Source organism: Macrotis lagotis, chromosome 2 (genome assembly GCF_037893015.1).
Source record: "Macrotis lagotis isolate mMagLag1 chromosome 2, bilby.v1.9.chrom.fasta, whole genome shotgun sequence".
NCBI lineage: Eukaryota > Metazoa > Chordata > Mammalia > Peramelemorphia > Peramelidae > Macrotis > Macrotis lagotis.
Window position 1 is genome coordinate 43,453,627 of NC_133659.1, and position 20,586 is coordinate 43,474,212.

The 20,586-nt window shown below is 34.5% G+C and overlaps 1 protein-coding gene across 1 annotated transcript in view; it reads left to right on the plus strand.

The window, feature by feature from the left end:
- COL24A1 (collagen type XXIV alpha 1 chain) overlaps window positions 1-20,586 on the plus strand; it is a 380,712-nt gene that overhangs the window by 275,766 nt on the left and 84,360 nt on the right. The window contains exons 38-39 of the mRNA XM_074221770.1: window positions 14,808-14,861; window positions 16,453-16,560. Of these exons, the coding sequence (XP_074077871.1) occupies window positions 14,808-14,861; window positions 16,453-16,560 (162 nt within the window). The remainder of the gene's footprint in view (window positions 1-14,807; window positions 14,862-16,452; window positions 16,561-20,586) is intronic.

The window sequence follows — 20,586 nt, forward strand, 5'->3', positions numbered from 1 at the left end:
GGAATTAAATTTCATGAAGGGAAGATACATAAAAGGGAAGAAAAGTTCAGGATAGAGATGAATTAATGATGCACCCTGATCAAGTCCAGTAAATAAGAAAAAAATAGCTAACTTCTTTAATTTCTCAACAAAAGTTGAGTATAAGAGAATGAGTGAGCTAGTGAAGAGGAGGTATTGAAACTGGAAAAATAAATGAGGAAATTAACCACTGAGATCTGAACTCAGGGGGTCCTACTGAATAATACCTCCTTGGGTATAGAAATATAGTCGATGTTGGGAAATTAAAACTTTCCAGGGGAGTAGCTCCTTCTAGGATCTGGTACAACAGAGACCACTTTCTCCATAAGAACTTTATGCCTCTGTGGACAACATCCTTTCTCAGAAGAGAAATTGGAGCTCCTAGGTGAAACCCAACCCCAAAGGAGTAAGAGGGAAACCAGAGAGGAGCTACATGGCAAATGAGAAAAAAGTAGCAAAGATAAGGAATAGCATTAAACCTCTTAATTTGGAATGTTGAAGTATTTCTACAATAGGGTCAGCCACCCTGGTGAAATGATACTTACAAAAGTGAGACTTAACCACAAAAAGAGGTAAAGAGATGATAACAATAAGGCAGAACAGAAATTGGTTAGATAAAGGAACTCAAGCTTGATATTTCAGAAGCTTTAATTCTAAGTATATGACTATAATTCATAAAAATAAAAGTTTAGAATAGACAAAGAATTCATGCAGAAAACAGTTAAAATATCCTTCTTAAGGGGGGAAAAGGAGCATAAAAAGAAAAAACTAGTAAAAGAATTTGAAAAGATAAACAGGAGAGGGCATTTTGAATTAACAATTTAAGTAAGAAGGAAAAAGAGGAAAGAAAAGGAAGGGGAAACTTAGATCACTAAATAAAATGAAGAAGGAAAAAGAAATAATTAAGTTAAGTAAAATTCCCAAATGAGAGAAAGGATTAACAAAGAGGAAGAAAACTGTGGGTGGGGGAAAGATAGCCTGTTGAAATAGGGTTGACTTAGAGTAGATTAAGCAAAACTATGTGTAGGGACAAAGTACAGACTTAAAGGAAAAAGCAAACAAAACATTCTAATTCAGAAATAAAAAAAAATAATTACTGGAGACATAAACAGAGGAAAATATAAGCTTAAAATAATTTAAATTGTAAATGTGTTAAATAATCTAATAAAATGACAATGAGATTGTTTATGAGAACTACAACCCCCCCCCAACACACACACACATCTATTTCTTACAAGAAACAAACTTGAAAGTAAAAAAAAAAACATTCGGTAAAAATGAGAGACTTGGACAAATTTATTATTCATCAAAAAGTAAAAGCTGCTTTGTGAGTTTTGGAGATATTTAAGCAGAGATACTTGTTTGGCATGTTGTTGGGGGAGTTCTTGTGAAGGCATAGAATACTCTAGATGGTTGCTGAGTTTCCTTACAATTCTAAAACTTTGTAATTCCATGATAAGATCATATCTTTTTGATGGGAAAGGTTAGGGAGACAAAACTGATTCTCAGATTGCTTGTATGATTAGAAAAATACTAGTATCTTTAATAAAAAATAGGAAAATTAGCGGAGTTTGGGGGTGGGGGAACAGGAAGTTTTATTTTTAACTATTGAGTTTGCGACATTAATCAGTTGTACATTTCCAGTATCCAGGTTGGAAATATTTAGTAGGCAGTTAGTATTATTAGCTAATTGGTCTTCCAGATAAAGACAAGGGGTGGAAATGGTTGCCTAGAAAGCTTCTGCATAGAAATAGAAGCTGATGAGCTTACTAAGATAAAAGGTATACACATATATTTATATATAGATAGAGATATATGTATTTGAATATATATACACATATATTTAAAGATGTACACAGGGAAAAGAAGACAGAGCTCATATATGAGAAGATTGGAATAGATAGATAGATAGATGGATAGATAGATAGATAGATAGATAGATAGATAGATAGATAGATAGATAGATAGATGGATGGATGATCCAGCAAAGAACATGAAAAAGAGCACCCAGATAAGTAGGAGACTGAAGAAAGAACAATGCCACAAATATCCTAAGAAAAGGAATTTTTCAAGAAAGGAGTATGATCCAGCGTCCAACGTTTCAAAAAACTAAGAAAGATGAAGACTTCTTTTCTTCAAAGGATGCCTGTGTCTCTAAGGAACACTTACTTGAGTGTTCAGTGGGAATCCCCAAATATGAGTAGCTCCTGCTTTGCCTTTGCATGAGGCCGGCCCTATGTGGTCCTTTTTTTTCCATATGAACTCATACCCCCTCAGGGGAATTCACTATCCTCAGTACCAGCATCTGAGCCATTTGTGAAGATAGAGTTCCAGCTTATTACATAACATAATGTGAGAAGTTCTCTCATCATAAAACTATCTTCCCTTTGGCTCTATTTGACTCAGTCACAACAAAAGTCACCTTTAAACTTTTTGGATTTTTTGATTTTTGGGGGTGGGGAGGAATAGCACAGTTTCCATCAACAGTAGCAACAAATGTATTTATCAGTCTCAGTCACCTAATTGGACTATGAGAAAATGGGGTAGGAAATGAAAAGTCTAAACTATCCTTTCATTTACTCAGCAAATGCTGTACCTACTCCATATAGAATACTGTGCTAATTGCTGGGGAATATACAAAATTTAGACAGGTCACCATCCTGATTCTCAGGAAACATACAATCTAAGAAGATAAAATGTGGAATTTGGGAAATGGGCATAGAAAGAGCAGCATAAGGAAAGGATCTCCAAAAAGGAGGAAGAGAAGTGTGATAAAGGAAAAAGGAACAGGGAGAGGCTGAAGACAAAATTTTCCCATTTCACAATTTTATTTGAGATTGGCCCATCTTATCTTAATGTCTTTTTAGGGGAGAGAAGGCAAATCATGTGTTTCCTTCATTTTTTGATGGCCATTCTGGTTGGAATTTTTTATATGCCCCTAGGCTCATAAACCCAATAAAAATACCATGACATGTTTTCAAAAAAGTTTTTATAAGTCAAGAAACTATTGCATAATTGGGCCTTCTGAAGTTGGGATTATTTTCACTCATTGTGATCTTCCTTAGTTAGACTTTAATAAAGATTAAACAATTCAGGTCAATTCAATTAGCATTTATGAAATACCTACTATATGAAAAGCAAAATCATATAGTCCCTGTCCACGAAGACCTTACATTCTAATGGGGTGAATTGGGGTTGGATATGACATAGACATAACTATACATAGGATGATGAATGTAAAAGAAAGATCCAGGCAAAATATTCAAGGAAATTTTTAAGAGGAAACAAAATATGGGGGCATCATGGAAGATTTTATGAAGGTGAAAGCAGAATTCCAAAGAGTAGTGAGGAGAAATGAACACACTTCAGAGCAATAGAATATTGCCGTGCATACCAATAAAGTCTTGGATTCAGATCTCATAGCTTTATGAACATAGACATGGCTCTTAACCTCTCTAAGTTTCAGTCTCCTCATCTATAAAATAGGAACATTAATTCTTTTAGTATCTACCTTGAAGAATCATTGTTGGCAGGAGAACATGGTATAATTTAAGTCATTTAGCAAACTTTAAAACACTTTAAAAAGTCATGGTACAAGGGGAAAGAATCTGTGCAAAATCATAGTGGTGGGAGACAGCATCCTAGTTCAGGTTCACTTTAGTTGCAACATACATTGCATAAATGTAAATAATGTGAAATAAAACTGAAAAAAATATGTTGGAGCCAGTTTATGGAGAATCATAAATATCAAGTTAAATCTGTATCTTGTCTTAAAGATGAAACAGGGAAGCCCAGAAGCTTTTCAAGCAAGGATGTTCCTGTACCTTCAGAATTGTGTTTTGCTAAATTTTGAAAGAATGTGGAAAGGAAAGGATATCAGGGTAGAGAGGCTTTTTAAGCTGTCACAATAATCCAAGCAAGAAGTGAACAAAGTAGAAGCAATATAAATAATGATAATGAATACAAGAATTGTTGTGGGAAAGAATAAACAAGATTTGGCAACTGATTGAAAGGTGCTGTGAGAAGAGGGAGATGATACCATTAATTTGTTGTTGTTCAGGTTTTTTTAGTTTGTAGAACAAATCTTAGATCCTTTTAAGTGCTAGTGTATGTCATTTTTCTTTACATTTTTCTTTAATTTATTTTTTCTTACATTTTAAGTTCCAAACTGTCTCCTTCCCTCCCTCCCTCCCTCCCTCCCTCCCCATCCCACACTAAAGAAGGCCAATCTTGAAGACTGAAGCCTAACTTTGGATCTGAAGAACACTTCAAGAATGATGAAAATATAAGGTTTCTCTAACTTGCCCCAATTTCCAGAGTTAGACTTCCTCTTAAAAGGAGAAAGAATAGTGCAGCCTACCATTCCTGACCTCTACCCAATTTCTGTTTGACTTTCCCATTAAAATGTGCAGCAGCATAAGAAGTGGTTCTTGTCATTCAGTAGCAAAGACCAAAATGACAATCACTATGTTTGAGACAAATGACATGTGTCTGACTGTGGCTGATCAGAACAATACAAGCTCAGAATACTAGACCACAGGATGGCACAAGTAGTCCACGTGAACACCTGGGGTGGGTACTCTAAACCTACAGATGTCACATTTCCACTGAGCTGCTCCAATTCTGCCTTGCTCATATAATGCAACCTTTCTCTGAAGGGCTCCCATGCTGGGGCCAGGGTCTCCCATGCTGTACAGTCAATTCTAAAGTTCTTCAGTGAGACCTTCAGGGTGTCCCAATATCACTTCTTCTGATTCCCTTGTGAGCACTCTGTGGGAGTTCTCCATAAAATAGTCTTTTTGGAAAGCGTACATCTGGCATTCTAACAATATGTCCAGCCCATCATAGTTGCGCTTTCTGTAGAATTGTTGGAATTTCCATTTGGCAGTATAGCTCAAGAAAGGACCTCAGTATCTGGAATCTTATACTGCCAGGAGATCTTCAGAATCTTCCTAAGACAATTTAAATGGAAGAGATTCAGTTTCCTGACATGGTGCTGGTAGACTGTCCAGAAATATATGTCACTGGACCAAGTACAACAGCAAAGAAACTTGAATGTCCCATTGGAGAAACATTTTCCTGACTTAACATCATCTCCATTCTAAGGGATCTATTGCAGTGATAGCTAGGGTCTAAAAATATGTAGAGAATTTGACTCCAAAGTTATGTAGAATTATGTGTCTTCAAGGCATTTAGTGCCACATCTGGACTCAGGAGGACTCATCTTCCTGAGGTCAAGTCTAGTCTCAGATACTTTTAATAACTGCATGACTATGGGTAAGTCACTCATCCCTATTTACCTCATCTATTAATTGAGCTGGATTAGGAAATGGCAACCTGTATCTTTCCCACAAAAACCCCAAATGGGGTCATGAAAAGTCAGACATGCCTGAATAAAAACCACAAACATGTCTTCATCCCTCAGATGCCCTTAGAATAAAGTTAAATGGAGTAATGAGTGTTCACTGTTTTTCTTCAATCTGTTTTAAATGTTGTAATATCAGGATGAGTTTAATCAGTAGAAAAGCATCACGTCAGAGATATTTCCCTCAGAGTAGATTCCTAGAATTATGGGAAGTTGGAAAGTATGGCAGTTAGGTAGTGTAGTAGATACAGAACTGGTCCTATTTTCAGGAAAACTCATTTTCCGAAGTTCAAATCTGACTTCAGACATTTACTCGCTGTGGGACCATAAGCAAGTTACTTAACACTATTTACCTCAGTTTTCTCACTTGTCAAATGAGTTGAAAAAGGAAATGGCAAGCTACTCTAGTATCTTTGCTAAGAAAACCCCAAATAAGGGTCATGAGGATTCACATATAACTGAAAAACAAGTAAACAAAATTGTATGATACCCTGCAGAAATCATCTAGAAAAGACTCTATTTTCCAGATAAGGAAAGCAGTTAATGACAAAATCAGTACTGAATTCAGGTTTACTTCTTTCTAGTTCTATTATAACATCTGTAAAGTGAACCTTTGAAGTCAAGGAACTGATGTCCCAAACCAAGGAAGCAACCATTGTTTCTTTATCAGTAGAGGATATTTTGTCATAACTTCCCAATTCAAGACTCTTGGCCTTTGAAAAATCTTAAAAATAAAAATTATAGTCTTAAATTGGTAGCAAATGGCAAAATGAGTGGTATATCATTCATCTCTGGGATTCAGAAGTTAGTTGAGATTGCTCTGAGTTAATGAATATTCATCCAGAAATGTTTGCTTGGTTAATCTTAGTTCAGTTTTAATCATGGAGGAACTATAACATAGTGGATAGAAAGTTAGATGCTAAGAAGACCTGGGTTCAATTTGAATCTTTGACATGTAAAGGCTGTATGACTCTAAGCAAGTCACCTAATTTCTCATTGCCTGAGACAATTCAGCAGTGGAGGGAATTTCCTCACCAGAGAATTCCCTACATCAATGAAGTCATAATTTTGGGTCCTGCACTAAAAGAGCAGTATTGGAGTATAGTCTGGAGTATATTCCAATGCAAGAATATGTCAACTTTAGCAACACCTTGAGGTTCCCAGAGAAAATTAAGAAAACAATTAATTTTAATTTAAATATAGGCATTTTTCTGGACCTAAACCTTTTCAATACTGCTTTTACTAAATTATTTTTCAGGAGATTCACTACCAATATATATCAACAACTTCTTTAATTTTATTATACTTAGAAATTTGTATGGGGTACTAAAAACTTAAATGGCTTACACAGAGTCATTCAGTCAATGTGTATTTAAGGCAAGAGTTGAACCCAATTCTTTGTCACTTCATTTGGGAATAGCCCAACAAGAACAGGGCAGATCAGCTTTCTGTTCACTATTCTAAACCTCTCATACTTAGAATAGACACAATCATAGACATAGACATAGATCTGTATTATTTAGCACTTTTGAAGGAAGGAGGAACTATTTAAAAAAGCAAATAAAAAATTGAGAGTTAAGGGTAACAACTCCCAAGACATGGAGAATCCTGAATCTGTTCTATACAAGGGCACTGCCAAGAATAATAGTCAAAGTTGATGTTGATATACCTTTTTAAGGTTGGCAAAAGCAGGTGACAGCTAGGTGGCTCAGTGAATGGAACCCCAACCCTGGAGTCAGGAGTACCTGAGTTCAAATCCAACCTCAGACACTTGACACTTGGGTGTCAAGACAAAGTCTCTTGGATGACTTTAGGCAAATCACAACCCCACTGCCCAAAAAACCCCCCAAAAATAAAAAAATGGCAAAACACTTTACAAATATTATCTTACCTGATCCTTCCAAATGCTCGGTGAGCTATCTGTATTTTACAGATGAGGAAATTGAAACAGATAGAGGTTAAGTGATTTACCCTGGTCACAAAACTAGTGAGACTTGAGGTTAGATTTCAACTCAGATCTTTCTAAATCTAGCTCCAGTATTCTATTAGCACCACCTATCTTCCTCATTTGTATTCCATCGATGCTATATTTGATTGTCTTACTACTAGGGTTACTTTGATGGAGCGCTGATCTTATCAAAGTGGGAACCTCCTCCCCCATTGCCAATAGTCTTCCATCTACATCTTTTCATTCTCTTTAGTTCTTCCATAAATCCCATATTAGAACATATACCCAATATTCCAGCTGCCATCTTCTGGATCTTTCACTGTTTCTTGGATATCAGTACAATACTCACACTGACCATCTGTTATCTGTCACTCTTGCTGCTCAACTGGCTTTGAAATATCAACGTGTTCCTGTTGCTATTAATAAAACCTGTTCAAGTACCAAATGTCCCAAATTTTTGCTAGTATTTGAGTCTGCTGTTTTAATCTGCAAGGATTCAAAAGTCTCACAATGGATAACACCAAATTTAAACAACCAACACCCTGGAACAAAGATTGCTTATGAATTGTTCAAATAACAGAGCAATCAATGAAATAAACAAACTAGCCCAGTTCTGTGAATAAAATTAAACCAAGACTAAACAAAGCAACACAGGAAATTATCTCTGGATTTATATATTTTAGCTCTGGCAGACTACCAAAGCCCTTTCCTGTCCACTCCCCTTTGTCTTTCTGTCTCTATCTCTGTGTTACTCTGTGTCTCTGACATACACATTTGAGATGAGATGAGGTGTGTGTGTGTGTGTGTGTGTGTGTGTGTGTGTGTGTGTGTGAGAGAGAGAGAGAGAGAGAGAGAGAGAGAAAGAAAGATAAATACATGCAGAAATTTAGAAGAAAAATCTTTGTATAAAGGATCCAGGGGAGACATTTTCTGATGGCTATGAAAGAATTTAGAATTTGGGGAGGCCTACATTTATAGACCCTTGGTTTTTTTAAATTTCTCAAATGGGCAAAATAATTCTGGTAAAACATGCCTTAGAGCAGTAGTATCAAAAAAAAATAGAAATGGGGCAATCCATATATAAAGTTCCATGTGAGCATGTTGAATTAATTTTTAATTGTAATGTTATCTTTTTTATTTTATTTATTTATTTTGCTAAAGATTTCCTAATTGCATTTTAATCTGATTGGTGTGTTCTCAGAAATATTGTGAGTTCTGCAGGTTGTGATTGACACCTCAATTTTACAGAATTTTGTGAGGACCAAAAGTAATTGATATAAAATACTTTATAAGCTAAAAATCCCAAATAAATGAATGATGATGCTTTCTTAGAGAATCAATCAAGCAGAAAAATAATTATTGAGTTCTTACTATTTAAAACAGACATTTCTTAAGCACTCTGTTCAAGATACTGATCTAGAGATTTATATCTGTATTCTTGATCTATTGATATATACATAAAATATACATATGTACATACATCTTATATATAAATATATGATATATTTACATATATGTAAATCCATGCAAAAATACATCTGATATATATAATACATGTGTACATATATACAAAAATACATATGCTTATATGTGTACATATATATGTTTATGATTTCTCAAACATCATGGTGTAGTTTTAAGCCATTAATTATTTTAAAAATTTACACCAAAACATTTGGGACACCTTGGATAGAATACCCATATACATAATCCCCAAGAATTTTACTTCAAGCAAAATTTAAAATCCTATCAAAAAGTTTGTGGATGGAACAAAAAATAATCGTAAAGTTAGTACAATCATCCTTCCAAATTTTAAATTCAGTTAGACACCAGGAATAGAGAATTTAGCTAATTTGTCCCCTAAAATCAAGAGCCTACAGAGGTTTTGGCTAGATGTTTAGGATGTGAGTCAGTTCCTCATCTAACTGTTCATTCAAAAACTATTTATTGAGTGCCTATTATGTACAAAGCACAGTAGTAAACCCTGACTTGTTTCTTTTCTAGACCTCTCTAGAGCTTGTCAGTCTTTAAATGACAAATTTAAAATTCCATCCTTGTTTCTAAACAATACAATGGATATGGTACAGAATGATATTTTTTTGCTATTTTAGAACTTTCTACCTCAGTAACATATATTTTATTTACTCAAACCATAATATATTAACTTATCACTCTATAAATGCAGGCCTCCCCAAAGGTTCTACCTTCTCTTCTTTCTGGAATGTATCATCCTCAGTGATCTTACCCACTTACAAATTTTGATTAACAAGTCTATATGTTCAGCTCCCACCTACAAATCTCCAACCCTGATGTCTCTCCTAAGTTGCAGATCAGAATTTCCATATAGCAACTCTTCATCTTCTCATAAATAGTTCTTTTCTACCCCAAACTTGCGATTCTGCCTTGAATTTCTGATATTATCACTGTGATGACTTTCCTCCAGTGACAAAAATCAAAACAAATCTAATTGCTATGTGTTATTTCTCTGCAACTCTCATCCTTGTTCTACCTTAAATTTGACACAGAATATGCACCAAAATTACTGGAAACCTTCCTCACTTTTTCTTGAAACTGAAAGAAACCAATGAACAAATCTTCAGGCTCAGTTTTCTTCTCCAGGTGAACAACCTGTCTTTTTTATTTAACTTTATTGATAATGACCTTTATGATACTTCTCTCAGAATCACAGAATTTAAGAAATGAAAGGGAATTTTGAAAAACATCTACTTCAAAACAAACTCAAAATGTATCCCAATTATAATTTACCCAACAATTCATCATCCAGACTTTTCCTGAAGACCGTCAAGGAGGAAGAACCCATCACCTCTTGAAGCAAGGCATTCTACTTGGTGAGATTGTTGCTTTTTTCTGACAACTAGCCCAGAGTTTCTTCTTTACAATTTCCAATGAGTTTCTTTGTATTCTGTTCTCTAAGAAAACAATCAAACTAACCCTTCTTCCAAGTGACAGTTCTTCAAATGCTTAAAGGCAGCATGTCCCTTCACCTCACAAGTCTTCTCTTTTCCTTTGAATGCACCAACTTTAAACCCTTCAACATCTTTGCTAAAGTCAGGAGGATCTGAGTTCAAATTCTGATTGTGACACTTATAGCTGTGTGACCTTAGGCAAGTCACTTAACCCTGATTGCTTCACATCCATGGTCATCTCCAATTGCCCTGATTCATATCTAGCCACTAGACCCAGATGGCTCCAGAGGAGAAAGTGAGGCTGGTGACTTAGCACAGCATCCCCCTCATTCAAATTCAATTCACATGCTTGTCATGACATCATCTCCCTGGTGTCATGGTCTTCTTCAAGAATAAAGGACAAACATCATCATTCTTGTCATCCTCATCACCATCATCATCATCATCATTCTCATCATTACTCTCTACATGAAACTTTCTAGCTTGATGCTTAGAACTGAATGCCATTCTCTATATGGAAGTATGGTTAAACTAGCACTTCCCCACTCCTAGAAGCTAATCTTTTTTACTAAAGCCCTAGATTACATGAACTTCTTCACTGTTGACCCTTTACTTGCAATCCACTGAAACCCCTAAAACTCCTTTTAGAACTACTATCCATCCATGCCTTCACTATCTTGGACTTGTAGAGTTGATTGTTTTTGTGTCCATGTGCAAGATACCAAATTTATTCCTACTGAATTTCATCTTCATATATTCAGCTCAATGCTATCAAGATCCTTTTGGAGTCTGATTCTGTCCTCCATTATGTAAGTTAGTCTTCACTCTCAATTTTGCATCATTTGTAAATCTGATGAGCATATGACATATATATATATATATATATATATATGTATATATATATATATATATATTAAAGTCTTTGACAAAAATGTTAGACCATATGAGGCCAATATAGATTCCTAGAGTAATCTACTAAAGACATTGAACCATTAATGATTCTTTAAGGTTGATCACTTTTGATCTACTTAATGAAAGCATTCTCATAGAATCTATACATCTTCATCTAATTCTCAAGAATAATGTGGGATACTTTACCAATAGCTTTCCTAAAATCTAGATGACATTCATGGCATCTCTCTCATCTTATTGGCCAGTATTACTGTCAGAAAAAGAAATGAAATTAACCTAGCATGACATAACCTGTTCTGGTTAAAGTCATACTGGATCTTTCACATTACTGCTCCTTTTTCTAGGTGTTCATCAATGACTCATTCTAGAATTTTCCCAAGAATTGAAATCAAGCGGACTAGCATAGAGTTTGAGGACCCTGTTTTCTTCCCTTTTTTGAAACCATGAACATTTACCCTTCTCCTTAACAACTCTTTCTTGGTGATATATTGCAGCCTGTTCATGCCTACCATATTTCTCCTCTTTGCCTCTTGAGTTGTCATTGACTTTGCTTTCTTTGAACACTACAATATCCTGGAAAAACATTGCTCTTGAAAAGTTGGATCCAAGTTTCCATGACAAGTTTGGTGTCATTTAGAGAATTTTGTAATTTTATGAAAGACAGACTAATATGTTCTCCATTTATTTCATCTGGACCTTAAACATTGTCCATTTGTATTATCTGTCTAGTATATATGTATCATGATCTGCTTTCTTCATTCACTTGGTTTTTCCTATGTGGACAATTAGACCAAAATTGTTTGATTGATAATGGATGTCTTTTAGACCTTGGTACAATGCATTTTGCATTTTTCTTTGAATCATACACTACCATGGTCAAATAATTCCTCAGTAGGGTGCCAGCCACCTGATGAGAAGTTGCTCTGTACTTTATCATGGACAGTCTTTGGAAAATAGGTACACACTATTGACAGAATGTCATCTCACATTTCACATGTTCAAAAAAATGAATTTATTCTTTCCCCCTCCTTTAAGCCTTATTACTGACTCTACCCACTAAGCTGAAACTACTCTTTCCATAATTGCCAAAATTTTTTAATTGAGCTGATACCCCTTTTCAGTCTTCTTCTTTCCATATCTCTCTATAATATTTGACACTTATAGACCTCTTCATTCTCCTAAATACTCTCTATTTCCTTCACTTTCTTGACAATGCTTTTTCTTGTTTCCCCTCTTACCTGCCTGACCTCTAGGTTCCATTCCCTAACTGTGAGTGTTCCTAAGGTTCCGTCCTGAATTTCTTCTTTTCTCTCTTTAGTAATTAGTTTCCCTGAGTTCAAGTATCATTTCTATGTAAATGACTTTCAGATCTATTTTTCTAATCTCCAGTCTCTCTTTTGAACTCTAGACCTGCATAACCAATTCCCTATTGAACATTTCCAAATAAATGTCACATAGGCATCTCAAACTAATATCCCAAATATAATTCATTATCATTACCCAAAAACCTTTCTTTCTTCTCTATTTCTGTCAAGGATCCCACCATGTTGCTCATTCTTGAAGCTTTTAAACTCATCTTCATGGTTTACTCTTCCTTCTTTCTCATTTCTCTTATCCAGTCAGTTGTCATGGCTTATTGATCCCCCCTGTTCTGTCATCTCTCTCATATCTGTCCTCCTTCTAATTTAGAGCCCTGATCATCTCCTGTCTGAAAGCTAGGTGGTATGGTAGATAAAGTACTAGACATGGATCCACTCAATATTTTGACTCCTTCCTGTCAAATGTCAGTTACATTTAAAAAAAGCCATCATAAATAGTGACGTAAATCCATTTTCCTGAACAAATAAAAACAGAATTAGGAGGAATCATATTGGTTATAATATGCCAGAAACTACAAGCAATACTTGATTTCTAGCACTGGAAATCAGATTATCTCTGCTCAAACCAAGGAAGAAAGCCTCGGATTTCACCGAAGAGGAAATTCCCCAAGGTCTCCAATGATGTAAAATGGAATTCAGAAACATGTTGAGTCAGCTTCCACTATGTGGCCATAGCTTCCAAAGTCTTTCTCTTCTTCCCTGTGTATCCAGAGTTGGTCCTAGTATTAATTCGGAACCAAGTGTTATCTCTCAGAGAAGAAAAAAAAATTCCACCAATTAGGAGAGTCACTTGAGGCATGTCTAAGGATTGTCTAGGAACTTTCCTCTTCAATGTTCAGAGTCCCTGACTTCCTTCAAAGATCTGTTCAAAGGCAACATTTCAGATTCCCTTCCTTTCTAATGTAACCAGATCATTTATGTGCAGCATTAGAATGTAAATATTTTAAGGAACTCTTTTTTTGTTTTTCTTTGTATCCCTGATACATAGCAAACCATAGTATAAATGTTTGTTGATTAATTGTCCTAAACCCTAATTAGCATTAATTCAAATCAACAGCTATTTATTTGGCACCTACTAAGGAATAAGGATACAAATACACAAATGAAGTTACCTGCCTTACAAAAGTTTACATTCTACTGGGAAGATTTGATATGTATAAACGATAAACTGAGGAAGGAGGGAGAAAGAAAAAGGAGGCAAGGCTTCACAGAAGAGATGAACCTTAATTGAACCTTGAAGAAAGATAGAATTCAATGGAAACACCTTGTGTGAACAAATGCAAGGGAAAAAAGAGTGGTATTTTGTGTTCATGAAACAGTTGATAGTCCAGTTTAGTTGAAATGTAGACTTCTTGAAAATTAATAATAAAGATAAGGTAGAAAGGTAAGTGTGAGTCAGATTGTTGAGAGCCTCAAAGCCAGACCAAGGCATTTGTAAATTATCCTATAAGTAAATGAGGAGTCATAGAGTGATTTTGAATGGTAGTTGGAAAGCTCAAAAGTCAGCTAGATGGTTCAGTGAATAAAGAACTGGGTCTGGAATCAGGAATACCTGAGTTCAAATATGATTTCGGATACCAGCTGTGTGACCCAGGACAAGTCACCCAACCTCTTTTTTGCCTTAATCCACTGAAGAAGGAAATGGCAAACCCATACAAAATCTTTGCCAAGAAAACCCCATAGATAGTATTTGGGGTATTGTGGTTCTTAGGATCACAAAGAGTTGGACATAACTGAACAAAGAATGTCCTGATATCAAAATGAGATTTAAATCTAAGTGACAATTTCCTTACCTATAAATGACCATAGAAAAGAATTCATATTCCAAATGATATTTTAAGATATTTGTTGGCAGAGACCAAGAATAATAGTTCTTTAATAATCCGAGAACATCTAGCACTCTACTGAACACATAGTAGGTTCCATTGAAGATGCTGAGTTAAATTAGAATGCCCTCAGTTGAATTAAATTGCAATCTCACTAGTTAAAATGTGTGTCCTAAAAACAAAATTTATTTTCTCCCCAAGCTAAAGATAATATCATTGCTTCTTTCTGGATCATTTTTAATCTGCAACTCTACTCATTATGCTATTTAAATTGCTCTTGAAACTTGTATGAGGATTGTGTTGTTGAAAAGTTTCCAGCTTTCATTGAAATATGAACACATTACAGGGATTTTCTAATATAATATGTAATGCAAAAACTCCATAAAACCTTTTTTCTAATTTAATGTTTCTTCTCCCTTTATAAATAACCAGGGGCCAGAAGGAGCTGTTGGAAATCCAGGTCAAAGGGGTCGCCCAGGAAAAAAGGTAGCATCTCACCTTTATATGTGTATTCTTCCTCCAAAGTTTCTGTCTTCTATTTTGAAAAGTCTAAAGTCCCACAATTTTCTGTAGCTACACAAAAAGAAAATTTCCTGACCCTTGGCCCAAGGACATTCATTAATTAAGAACTCTGTAGAGCAAAAGTTCAGATGGAAAGTGCACACTTGGATAAACAAAGCCTTAATTTCAATTGGACTTATAGCCATCCCTTTTAAAATTTGCTGGTGACCTTTGCTTACCCTTTGCTCTAACTCCTCATTTCTAACCTTCTTTTGATACCTTTTGAACTCACAGGTCTTACACAGCAAAAAAAAAAATGAGTGAAAAATCAAATCAAGTTGATTTTGCTACATGTTAATGACTCTAGAAAAGGATTTAGTGGGAGAATTATATTAATTTAAATTATCTTTGAATTTTCTGTGGCTTTCAATTCTCCATTATTTCACTGACCTCAAATTATAAGGTTAAGAAGTAACTGTGCAAAATTTGCTGAAAGTCTATTTCTATTGCAAACCCATGAGATCTTTTCCTGGTAAGAAAAGTGGATATGCTTGTTAATTATTATAGTGTGCTGCAATGGAAAATTCACCTCAGAGTAGCTTTGAAAGTTTTAGACTTTTGATTAATATAGAGAAATGTTTTTTTATAAATCTGTTACTGGACCATGTCCATCCCAGAAATATATTTAACTTTAGCTTACACCATATGTCCAGTTTTTAAAAGACTGAATTCTAGTATTTCTGCCAACATACATCTAGCCCATCTGCCACATAATCTTTGTTGGAATGGAGAAATGAAAAAAAAATGAAACAAATCTCCCTCACTGTTCTGGAACATGAAAAAATACCAGTCATGGGTTTTCTTGTCACCATCTTTAACCAGTGGATCTAAAGTCAGCACTAATAATTAGAAATAAAGTAGTATAATCATGTTCCTGGAGACTAAACTCTTGGTAAAAGACAATAAAAATTTATCAATGTCCAAAATGAATCACGTATACTGTACATTTCCTTTATGGCTGTGGCCAAGGTTTAGATTTCTTTAGCATCCATTTCATTTTCCAGAAAATGAATAATGACATTTATGTATGTCTAAGAACAGACCTATTTTCAGGCCAGGTCAGTGAGTATTATGGAAAACAGAAGATAGATTTCAAAGAGGCTTAAAATTACAAGTTACATGCTTTTAGAAAGTAGTCAGTAGAAGTCTTCACCATAATATTCTGTTTAATTTTAACCAGTGGATAAGTCTGAGAACACACAATTGGAGATCCTTGGTCTTCTTTGCATTAAGAAGAGTTCAATAACTTCAAAGAGTTCAATTTTCTCAAAGCAAAGATTTTCCTAGAAAAAAAGGTTTAATTTGAAAATGAACAATAGACATTACTAACTTGTTTTACCAAAATGAATTTTAATTGTATCCTTCAAAAAATTATTAAAAATCTAATTCTAAGTTAAAGCAAAGTTTCTATTTTGAGAATTCTTCTGAGATCATTTAGGTATGTAGTTGAAACCATTACTTTTATAAAATATGAATTTGTTCTTTCTCTTTTTTCAATCCCTAATGATACAAACAGGGAGAAAAGGGACAACTGGGACCAATAGGAGAAATTGGAAGCTCAGGTGCTCCCGGCCAAATTGGGGAAATTGGTCCTAAAGGTGCCAGAGGAACCAGAGGTCCTGTGGTTAGTACTTGTTTATTTTCCAGGCCTATGTATCTATAACCACAAGTGGAAAAGAAAATGTGAGTCTGTCTCCCTCAAGCCTCATCCCTTGATGGACTTTACAGAGATGGCAGCCTTTCCATTGAAAATAATCCACCTCTATCATACAGGGAGCATTGTGAACATTCCTCAATACTTGCATGGCTTAGTGGTTTCTGGATGTGAGGAACTGAAGAAAAAAAAATTCCCCCAACTAAAACAAGAAATAAATTATTAAGTAATGTAAAAGACAAGCAGATTGCACTCACAACCTTGCTTACTTGCTTAGCATTGAAAGTCTGTTCTCTGGAATTACGTATCTGGAGAAAACTATGTTGTTGAAGTAGTTAAATTGATATGAAAATAATGTTCACTTTGCATTAGTATCTCCTAACATCTATATTATACTTTGGTTATTTCATTTAATGATATGAGAAATCTTCCTAAGAATAAAAGTCCATCACTCATCTTTTTTCATGAATCTCCTTTAGGATGAAAAATATTACAGCACATTTCATTCAAACCCAATACAATGAAAAGAATATTGCCCACACATTTGAATGAACTCCAAAAATCATAGTGTGGTTGAGAAGAAGATGAAAACAAAGTCTCTTTGAGATATACTAGTCAGTCTTCTGCTTGTTTCAGAAACAAACTAAGAATTATTGCAATATTTTACTTAGTTTCCATTTAAATGGCAGAAATATTAGACCTAAAACATTTGGAGAACATTGCACAATGTAGTATTTCTTATAGTGTTGAGAGCTAAGAACCTTTAGCTCTGTAAAAAAAGATTTCTAAAAAATCTTCTCTTTCTTATTGTTCTTTGGAAATGTAATATTGATAATATTTAAAAATGAACAGTTAAATCTAATGTTCATCATTCACAGAAATCACTTAAATATCAAGTAGAGTAGGGGCAGGGAACATCCAGCTTGCTGCTGTATATGGTCCAAGAAATCACTGGTCTGTTGCCACAAATCTAGGAGATTTTATAGGGGTGAATTAATTAAATGTTGGACCAAATACAGCAGGCTAATTTTAAGTTGATAATTTTGTATGGTCCACAAATAATGTTATAAATATCCAAAAGGCCCTTGGCAGAAAAAAAGGTTCCCCACCCCTGAAGTAGAGGAACCAAATTTCAATCCCTGAACTTCTGATTCCAGATCCTATAGGGTATCTTATAGCACATTACTCACCATTAGAAGATCTACTGAGGTATATCTTAAATTTGGATTCTTTAATTCCATCTGATTACTTTTGATTTTCATTCATCTTATCTCTCTAAGTTACCAGTGACTCTTAATGTTTAGCTTAACTGGGGAATAATGTTGGCGATTTTAAAATAATCATTGGCACCTTCAGAGTAATCTCTTTATGAAAATGTATAGTATATAGATATATAATTTATGCAAACATAAATATATACACAATAACTGCTTCAATAGATCTTTACTCCTATTTCAGTGTACCTTTATTCATAATCCTTTTGGAATTCTTCTGAAATTGCCTTCAAAGTCTATCTCTCGTGCTTTGGACTGCAGTCAGTGATGGCATATGTTCATTTTTTTGAGGCTGATTTTTACTTAGATGTAACTAAACGCTACTTCATGCCAAGTCTGTTGAATTCAAAGGCAGAATGAATTCATTACTACTATTTTGAGTAAAAAGAAAAAAAATATGGTTATAGTCAAGAAATTTGCTCACTGTCTCTGAACATATTTCTACAAAGAAGTTTCTAAAGTTTCATTTGGTTGCCCTGATAGTTAACAAAAAATGGAGTCAAAGATGTAACTCAAGTGTTCTGATCTCTTATCCAGTGTTCTTGTTACTTATCACACAACTTTCAATCTTAAAGTTAGCTGAGGGATCAAGTGGTTAGGTCACTGGATTGGAATCAGAAAGACTTGAGTTCAAATTTTGCTTCAGACATTTACTAGTTATGTGACCATGGGCAAATCACATAGCCTTTTTGATCTTATTTTCTCATCTGTAAAGTGAGTAGGTTAGACTCAAGGTCCCTTAAAGACTTAAATCTATATTCCTAGGATATAGCCTTTCTTTATAGAAATTTACATTAGTAAAGTAACTTTTTTAATTCTTAACTTTTTTCATAGGTCACAATGGTATATACTACATGCAAAAAAAGAGTATATAATTTTGTTCTCATCTTATACCTCTGTATTTGCTTTAGCTATAAAAATATACTGTTAAATTTATGAGAAAATAGCATCATTTTCCTTATCTCTCTTTCCTTATTCCACTGTCACTTATTTTGAAGAATAAAAGCATTTAGAATTTCTAGGCAGCCTCTAAGAACTTCACTTCTATAAAGTGACTTCTAAAAAAAATCTTTATTTTATGATTCTTTGAAAATGTCATCTCAATAATGTTTGAAATGAAACAGTGAAATCTAATGCTTGCCTTATACATCTAATTTCCCATAAATTAAGAAATACTTTGTCATAGAATGTTCCTACTTATATATCTCAGATCATAATTGCATCCTAAGTGAATAATTCTCAATTAGTTGCTAAGGTGGTAAGTTTGGGGGCGCCATAATGCAATGAAACAATTCTATCTAATCCATTGCTCTGAACTAGAACTTAAGATCCTTGGGTTCTCCAAAATGGACAAATTCCAGAAACTTAGGCAAGTCCTTAAGGATTCTCAATCTTAGTTTGCTTCTTTGTGAAATGGTGATAATCATACATGTCCCATGAACATCTCAAGAGAGCTGTCTAAAGTAAGGATCAAATAAAGTAATCAACATAAAAGTAGTTTAACAATTTAAAACTCTCAAAAACAATACAAACTGTTATTTCCTCAGTTGTCAGAGCAATACTTCCAGTAATGCTCCAAAGCACTAAACTAGTCCGATGTTGTGCGTGCATTAATAAGGGAGAAGCCTATTACTGCATGCTCAGGTTCAGACTAGCTCAGTTCTTTGCAATAGTAGGCACTTAGCAAGTGCTGGTTTAGATTGAATTGAATTGGAATAAATGACTACTAAATCCTCTTCCAACTTTGCGATTCAGTGATTTGTCCTTCCTTAAATCATCGACCATGAAGGAATGTTCACTTATCGCCAAATGAACAAAATTGATCGAAAATTTAGTCATATATGGCAACATTTGGATACACTCTGAGGAGACTTGTTTTCTTTCATCCTTAAATACAACTACATTTCAAATGTTTAACTTTTTTTATTAAATTTTCTTTTTTCTCTGAACTTAAAAGTGATTTAAAAAATAAGAATTCCAACATACAAAAAGAAGTATAAGAAATTTAACTCCAGTTGTATATAGTTTGCCTCTTAAGTCTTCTGAGTGAACAATTTAACAGGGAAATCACAAACTGTTCTATATATACATAGCTCCTGACCTTTTTTTGTTTCCTTAACTGGTTTTTTAAAAAATGCTTTGTTGGGGCGGCTAGGTGGTGTAGTGGATAGAGCACCAGCCTTGGAGTCAGGAGTACCCGGGTTCAAATCCGCTCTCAGACACTTAATAATTACCTAGCTGTGTGGCCTTGGGCAAGCCACTTAACCTCGTTTGCCTTGCAAAAACCTAAAAGAAAAATTTTAAAATTTTAAAAATTTAAAAATGCTTTGTTTCATGCCTTTTTTTCTCATTTATCAGTAGCTGCTAACTTATCATCAGCCAAATGGAAGTCCTCTCTTATGAGAAATATGTTGTATACAACAATATTCATAATACTTTTAAAAGTTTTCTCTTGGGCACCATGGAAATCCCACAACTGAAAATATTCCTGCTAATATGATTAAGCATATTAATGCACATACTAAGAAGTAAACCAAGAGCATATTTTTTTTACTTTTCCAGTACAGAAGAATAGTTTGAACCAAAGTATGAATAAATTATTGTTTTGTTTTCACCATTCAGATTAGATTTACACACTACATATATACATACACAGAGATGTTTGTTCTTCATTCTCAAAGACCATAATGTCAGAAAGGTGATGCCATGACAAGCACATAAA